At 41.3% G+C, this 8,156-nt stretch overlaps 1 protein-coding gene across 6 annotated transcripts in view; it reads right to left on the reverse strand.

Moving 5' to 3' along the window:
* The window catches only part of Tmem39a (transmembrane protein 39A), a 28,181-nt gene extending 21,152 nt beyond the window's left edge, over positions 1–7,029 (reverse strand). For 4 of the 6 annotated variants that reach the window (XR_004514236.1, XR_781374.3, XM_010630033.3 and 1 more), the window contains exons 1-3: positions 6,708–7,029; positions 5,392–5,578; positions 339–561 (exon numbers count right to left, since the gene is read on the reverse strand). Coding sequence is in view for 4 of the 6 variants with exons in the window: in XM_010630033.3 (XP_010628335.1) it covers positions 339–561; positions 5,392–5,504 (336 nt within the window). In the remaining 2 variants the exon portion in view is untranslated. Of the gene's footprint in view, positions 1–338; positions 562–5,391; positions 5,579–6,707 lie in introns of those variants that run through there. The other 2 variants (XM_010630032.3, XM_033755919.1) reach the window with 2 other exon arrangements.
* Between the last annotated feature and the right edge of the window lie 1,127 nt (positions 7,030–8,156).

Raw genomic sequence — 8,156 nt, forward strand, 5'->3', positions numbered from 1 at the left:
TTTTTTTCTTTTTATTGAGTTTATTGGTACAATCTAGGTATACAATACAATTACATTCATCATTGGGATTCTGTACCTTTACATAATAGGTCTTGATTCTCATTTTTCCCCTTGTCCCTGCCCTCCCTTCAACCCCTTCTCCCCTCCCCATTTACAAACAGAATATTTATATTTTAATAATCTTATGAGGTTTCCTTTCTGAAAGTAATCTGAGGTTTAATAGAAAAACATTTTATTTGAAGAAAAATTATTGGGAAAAATAATTTCAATGCAAAGATTATTCCAGCTAATTTCTTGCCTATGTGACATGAAGAATGTGAAGTCATATAACAACTTACCAGTGAAGTACAAGATGCAGGGTGATTGTAGGGATACCACCATACAGTTTTATAGATGTTGATATACTGAATGAACAGAGCAACCAATAGGTAGATGAAAAACAGAAATTCAAAGAGCAGGCTCCCATCCACAGGCAAGTCAGGAATTTGGCAATGACGAACAGGACCTGGGGTGATTAAGGCGGTGATAGGCGGGACTGGAAGGCCAATAGCGCTACCATTCCTAAAAGAGAAAACTACAGTTGACTCAAATAGTGACACTCTTCAGTGTTACTGAGCACAAAGGGCCTGCTCCTGCTTCCCACTTACTCCTTAACTACTGTTGTTCCCCAAGGCTCCATTCTGGGATTCTCTTTCCTTCTTTTCCCCTTTTAAATCATTCTCTTGGTGACCTATGGTTTCCACAAGCTACTGCATACCAAAGACTGAAATCTCTCTCCATGGGACTCACTGTTGAGTTTTAGACCCATGTTATACTATTGCCTACTACACATCTATATTCCTCCCATAGTCCTAACCCTAATTCATGGCCCACCTATTAGCTTTCCAAATCAGAAACCTAGGTCTAGGCTGGGCACGATGGCACATGCCTATAATCCCAGTACTCAAGTGGCTGAGGCAGGAGGATCACTGTGAGCTCAAGGCCAGCCTGGGCTACACTGTGAGTCCAAGGACCAGCCTGAACTACACAGCCAGACCCTGTCTCAAAAAAAAGAAGCCTATGGGCAGGGGATTTAGCTCAGTGGCACCGTGCCTGCCTCACAAGCACAAGGTCCTGAGTTTGATCTGTGGTACGAAAAGAAAGCAAGCAAGAAAGAAATAGAGAAAGAAACCTAGGCTAGAGCTTTTCTTCTGACTCTTCATATTCAATCACTCTCTAAAAAACTGTATTTCACTTTATAGAACTTTCTTCAAAGTGTACCTTCCCCCTCTCAAGTCACTGTTTTGGTTCAAGCATTCGTCAATTTTCCCTAAATTATTGTAGTAATCCTCAATAAATTCAACATTACTTCCACCCAACCCTCCAACCTGCTCCCAAGAGTCTTTCTAAAGCGAAACTTGCTGGGCATGGCTGGACATGCCTCTAATCCCAGCACTTGGGAGCCTGAGGCAAAAGAATCACGAGTTTAAGGGCAGCCTATCTCTGTAGTGAATTGTAGCCCAGCCAGGCAGGATTATATAGCAAGAACCTGTCTCAAAAATAAAGAAAGAAAGAATAAGGTGAAGTTCCAATGTTACTCTTTTACCTAAAATTCCTTAATGACCCTGCACTGCCAATGGGATAATATTGAAAACTGTCAGATCTATGAGGCTTTCTGTTTAACCCAGCAACCTGAGCTCAGCACTCCTGTACATACACCCTGATATCCATGTTATTTACTACTGGGAACATATAAACTGTTCTTTTGTGCCTTTATTCCCTTTACATCCAATATTCTCCATAATCTCCTTCTTTAACTACTCACACACACTGATATTCTTCCAGACTTTTAAAATTTATCCTTCAGGATAAAAAAATGATCCGTCAGGACTTTTAGAGATGGGGGAATAGCTCAGTGTATAGCACTTTTCTAGCATGTGTAAGGTCCTGGGTTCTAACCCCAACACCACCTCAAAAAAAAAAAAAAAAAGACTTTTAAGATGTTCAAACATATCCTCTCTGGGGCTGACTCACTGAACATCAGCAATCCCAGCATTCTGGGAAGCAGGAAGATTTTTTCAAGTCCAAACTCAGAGTGGGCAACTTGGTGACTTAGCAAGACTCTATCTCAAATAAAAAATTTAAAAATGACTGAGGATATAGTTCAGTGAAAATTTCTTGGATTCTATCCCCAGTATTGCAATTATTTCCAACAGCAATGAGTTACGACAAGACACATACTGTCCACCAGGAGAGTTTGTCAGAAAATCAAAGGTTTTATTCTAGACTCCCCAAGGGAAATCAGGTATTCAATATAGCTGTCATTAGGCCTGCTTACAAGGCTAGCATCTGGGAATTGTGTAAAACACATCCCTCCTCTGCTATAAAACTTCCTAAATAGTAAGAATGGGTCACTAAGCATAAACTGTATAAACAATGAGGTTTATGTTGAACACCTTATGTCTTTGCATATAAAGTTTGTGTACAAGCCCAACACAGTGTACCTGACTGTAATCCCCGCACTTGGGAGGCTAAAGCAGGAAGATTCCAAGTTTGAGGCCGGCCCAGTGGACTTTAGAGAATTCAAAGCCGACCTGAATTACATAGCAAGATTGTATCTCCAAAAAAAAAAAGTAACTCAGCAGACTTAAGACTTGTCCTATGGAGCCAGCAAGCAGTACAATTTAGGAAAACAAATGGGTAAAGAAAGATTCAAAAGCATAAAGAGGAACTGGAAGACACAGAAAGCAGTAGTTATCTGGATAGGTTCAGGAATGTCATTAAGAAAGCTACACAAGGACTAAGAAAAGACTCTTAGTCCTCCTCAAATAAACTCCCTCAACTAGGAGCCCTCTAAGAAACCTAGAAATACAAAGTACATCCTCTTTTTTGGAAAGGACAAGCATCTAAACACATTTTCAAGAAAAATTCCTCTTCTCCAAAGGGAGAAAGCAGAAAAAGAAATACGGATTTCAAACCTTTTTTTTTTTTTGATATAACGATTGAACTCTGAACCTTGTGCTTGCAAGACAGGTGCAGCCCCAAAATTTAATCTTGATTGTTATCACCTAACTAGCTTTTTGACATTTTTCAAGTTTAACTTCACCAACAAGCACAAACACCTATGAAACAAGGGTAAATGCTCTCTCCAAACAACCCATACCTTGCAGAATCACATCCAGTATATCATGCATATTTATACCACCATAAGCAATTCTATTCCTCTCATCAACACACGAGATACTCCAAAAATAATTTCTCCTTATCTGGATACTGTTTTTACGCATCTATCTTCCTAAAGTTATAGTCTAAGCTAGTGATGGCAAACTTATGTCATGCATACCACAGCAAGCTGTCAGTTATCACTGAAAGCTCTAAAAGGTTTGCCATCACTGGTCTAAGCCATCTACTATTTTTTCTCTATTTCTATACACCTTTCCCAGGTGTTACACAGTCCAGCTGCTTCTTTCCCATGACAAAACAAATAAAGAAATGTTTGTTCCCAAAATAATCTCTTGAGGTAAGCATGTCACAAAATTATCACTCAATAATAGTTTCAATAACTTTTCAAACCAAGAACAATTATCACTTTCACTTTGATCTGCTGAAAAATACATTTTTCCACCCTAATGAAATTAACTGCTTAAAAAATGTTAACAGAGGAGGGTGGAGAATAGGGGTTCAAGCATAGTTAGAACCTTCAAAGCAAAAAAAAAGAAAGAGCTACAGTGAAAACAGAGAAAATACAGACCTATTGCTAAACTCAGTTAAAAGTTGGCACAGTGGCCCACACCATGGGAGGCTGAGATAGGAAGATGGGACGTTCAAGGCCAGATGGGGCAACTAAGACTCTGCCTCAAGGTAAAAAAATGAAAAGAGCTGGAGTTCAGTGGAAGAACACCCTTCTCTCCTCAGTACCACCAAAAAGAAAAAAAAAAGCGGCAACAAAGCAGTCATTTGTGGCACATGCCTGTCATCCACACTTGAGAGACTGAAATGGGAAGATCATCACAAGTTCAAGCCCAAACTGGACTACACAGTGAGTTCAAGGCCAACCTGAACCTGAACTATTTGAGACCCTGTCTCAACAAAAAATGTTTGCATCCCACTCACTGAACTTAGCAAAATTTTTTAAAGAACGGGAATGAAGAAGAACGCCTGCAGAGCATACACGAGGCCTTGAGTTCAGTGCTTGGTTCCAAAGGGGTTTAAACAAACAAACGGACAAGCAATCAAACAAAAGAAAAACACACTTGTATTTAGGGAGGAAGCAGAAATTAGTTGGCAAAAATTATCTTGACCAAAGAATTGATCAGGTAAAAGTATCTCTGCATTGCTATGCATTCAAGCCTGATGGTATGAGTTAGCCTTAATATGATAAAAAAGAATCCACCCTCTGACTGGGGTATAGCTCTAAGTGAGCTACAGGCTTACATATGCAAGGCACTGGAGTCAATCCCTAGCACACCTGCCCCATCAAAAAAGAAATCACTCATCCTAATTTTTGAAAATTTCCATTAAAAAGACCAAATTCTTTTCTCTCAAAAAACAACATGAAGATGTTTAAGGTACTGCTGAGTCTATTAATATGAGACTATTTTTGACAAAACAATATTTAAAACCCTTGATGAAATCTGACTCATAATTTTAGAATTTCATGTTAGCCATCCTTTTTTTGAGTCATTTACCCCCAGAGTTTGAGATGGGGGGGGTCTCACTAAGTTGCCCAAGCTCACCTTGAACTCTTAATCCTCCAGCCTCAGTCTATCAAGCAGCTGTAATTAGGAAGTGTTGGTTTTCATTTGCCCCTGCCTTCCTAAAAAAGCCAGTAAGATAAGTGATCACGTTTGCCTCAAACTGTTCTCTGACACTCATCTTTCTCTCCTTCTAACAGCCAAAAGGGTGATAGCCAGAAGACTAGAATTTAGATTCTCAACCTTAGACTGCTTACTTTTTTAAAACACTAATTTTATTGGTACATTTAATATACAATATAATGACATTAATTGCTGGAAATTTATACCTTTACATAATCAATCTTGGTTAATTTTTTTCCCATTTCCCTGCCCTCCCCATCTATAAAGACTTTATTTCCATTATTTTTCACTTTCTCACATTAATTCCATTCTCACTTTATAGGCTCCATATCATATCTTTCTACTGCCAAAATATTCTAGAATGCTTCAGCATCCAGTCTTCAAGGGCAGAATATCCACCTCAGTATCAAGAATAAAGCTTGAGCACAGAGGAATAGCTCAGTGGTAGAGTGCTTGCCTAGCATAAGGCCCCCAGTACCATACACACAAAAAGAATAAAGCTTGATAAGATAGTATCTTAATATGATGCCTTTTATGTTAGTTTTACTGATCAAAGAACATTACAGATTATGCATAGCTTTATTTCTTTTTTTACCTGTTTCTCAAGCCTGTTCCATTGCCACAACCCCCACCAACCAAAGTCTGTAAAGAAGGTAAAGCTGAACGGCTTAGCTGCTGCCGACTAGGGCCCCTCCTTCCACCGGGCATGTCCGGGGACCAGTCTGGTTCCAGTGCCACCTGTAGCTGCAACCCAGGTTAATGGTTGTGAAGCTGTTTCAACTCTGAACAACAAAAAAAGAAAAATGTAAATACCAGTTAACTATTTGTAAAGTTATATGTTTAAGAAAAACAGAAAAACTGAGTGAGCAGAACTTGTAAAATTGTATTTTCAAACAAATGCTCTGAAGTGTCTATTATCTAATTTATTCTAACGAAAGGACTACTCAGATTCTAATGGGCCAGAAGCATAAGTTCTGATCCAACCTCTGGCAAGTCACAATTCAAGTCTTTTGACTTGTATCATATGCAAGATACTTCACTCTGGTGAAAGTTTACAGGCAACACCACAATTTACAGATTCCCAACATAATATTTCATGTTAAGCCAGTTGGAACACAGGAGGATCATCACTGACCAAAATGTCAGGTTTTCTTATCAAGGGATCTGGATTCAGAGATAAGATGTATCACATATTATCTGAACTTGAGTCATTTATCCGCTGAGTATATTTCTTCACTTTGACAAAAGGTGTCTCCTGTTCTACAGAGGATTTTGGCAGGACTAGCCAAGATGGATGAATGGGCACAAATAGCCCTTTTAATTCTTTTAAAAGTTAAAAAGTGTCTTAAGTGGTCTCTCCATGTTAGGATGAGAATACCGAAAGAACTCAAAGAGATACTCCAAAAAAACTGATGTAAAATCGTGTAGAAATTGTTGAAACTGCAACATGAAAAGGCCAGTAATAAAGATCTTCACTGAAACAAAGATATGTTTTCATCAAACTTGGCAAAAATCATGGTTTCACCAATATGAAGACTAAATGTTTTCCTAAGAAATATTGTCCAACTAAAAACGGAAGAATCACACAATGGAAAATCCTGGATTTTCAAAACGTTACTACAGACTGACGCAATGTTCCTCATTCCTTAATAACCTTAGGCTACAGAGTAACAAACACCAGGTGGGACAAACCATTCAAACTACTGGATGCAGAGCTATCTTTGCCCAATTCACAAGCAAAGAGAAAGAAAATGAGGAGCAAAACAATGGGATGGGGCTGGAAATAGTATGTGATGAGGGTAGAAGAGACCGCAAACTTCAACAGGTTGTTTCCATAGTTGTCCCCGCCGCGCACTCCAGAGGGCCAAAGCCCAGGACAGTTGGACATCACAACAGCAAGTTAATACTCACGCATGGAGGAGGTCCGGCCGGTGGGGCGGGATCCCTAGGAGGAGGAGGCTTTGTAGACAGGACCCCAGGCAAGAAATTCCCTCCCCACGATAAAGAGATCCAAACCGGCTGCTTGCACACAGCCTGTTTCCTCTTGAGAAGTGTGCAGGCTTCAGACTGCCAAACTCAGACCCCGACCCCAATTTAGTGCCAGAGCCACAGCTAAAGATAAAGGCAGAGCCTGGCCCAGTCAGCATTCATCCTCAGCCTCCATTACCACGGAGATGAGAAGACGTGGCAGCGCACGTCGATGATGTCAACTCCGCGACCGCCTACCGCTCCAGCTACACCCGCAGCCTGGGGAGCCGGCACGCCCACCCTGCCAGGCGCACATGCGCAGTGAGTCGCAGCGATGGCGAGCACCTGCGCACTGTGTCGCGGCAGCGGGCGTGCCTTGAGCTTCCGCCTTCTTGTCCACCGCTGGCCAACGTGTTTCCTCCCTGGCCGCTGTCGATAGCCATCCTTCTTGTTGTGTCACGGATTATAACAGGTGGCCATGTACAAGCTATAGCCTCCATTTCACAGATGAGGGGAGTTTGGCATCTAAGGACAACACTCGGTACAGGAGCCCAAATCGTTAAGCCATGTCTCAGAATGTTACTTCCCAACTGCGGTTCTACTTCATAGCTCTTCGGATAACAAAGCTGGATATCCTCAGTCCTTCTACGACTATCACATGGCCTAGTAAGAGACTGCCACAGCAGTCGTTCACATAGCAGAAGGGCTGGGTAGCCTCCGTGTGACAGCAGTAAGATCAGGTACTCCACAAGAGAAGAGGTGGAGGTTGAGACAGACAAGGAGGTAGTCACTGGTGGAGCTCCACTAGTATTCCACAGAAATGGAGAGGCACAGTGAAGAGCAATGGCGGGGATAGCAACCAAGTGGAGACAGAGTGTATGAATGGCTATGTGAATGCTGGCCACAACCTGTCCTAAATCACTTGTACTACAACACGGACAGTGGCGATCCTGACAAGAGACCTTTGAAGCTGCATCAGACTGAGGTGAAGCACTTGTATGGGAATAGCACTCCATTCTCCAGGGTATGGAGGATGCAGTGCAGGTGAGCTGTGACAAGCACTGTAACAGAAAGCAGCCCAAGTACTGGCCTGTCATTCCTCTGAAGTTCTGAGCCCAGGGAATGCTTTCTGAAGAGTCTCCAAGTCTCACCCATCCCTTCCTTTTGAATACACTCTCTTAATATCTTCTCCCATAGCTTTCTTAGGGAAAGAAGCCATTATAATCAGCTATAAACATGTTCCCCCAAAGACCCAGTGGACCCCACAGGAGCTGTGTATTAGTCAGCATTCAGGTCAATGGAACAAAATATCTGATACCCACAATTTAAAGGAGGACAGATTTATTTGTGTTCATGGTTTCAGAGGATTCAGTTTAGGGTCTGCTGGCTTCA

Source organism: Fukomys damarensis, unplaced genomic scaffold, assembly GCF_012274545.1.
Source record: "Fukomys damarensis isolate Sample0158 unplaced genomic scaffold, DMR_v1.0_HiC HiC_scaffold_24, whole genome shotgun sequence".
In the NCBI taxonomy this organism is placed as follows: domain Eukaryota; kingdom Metazoa; phylum Chordata; class Mammalia; order Rodentia; family Bathyergidae; genus Fukomys; species Fukomys damarensis.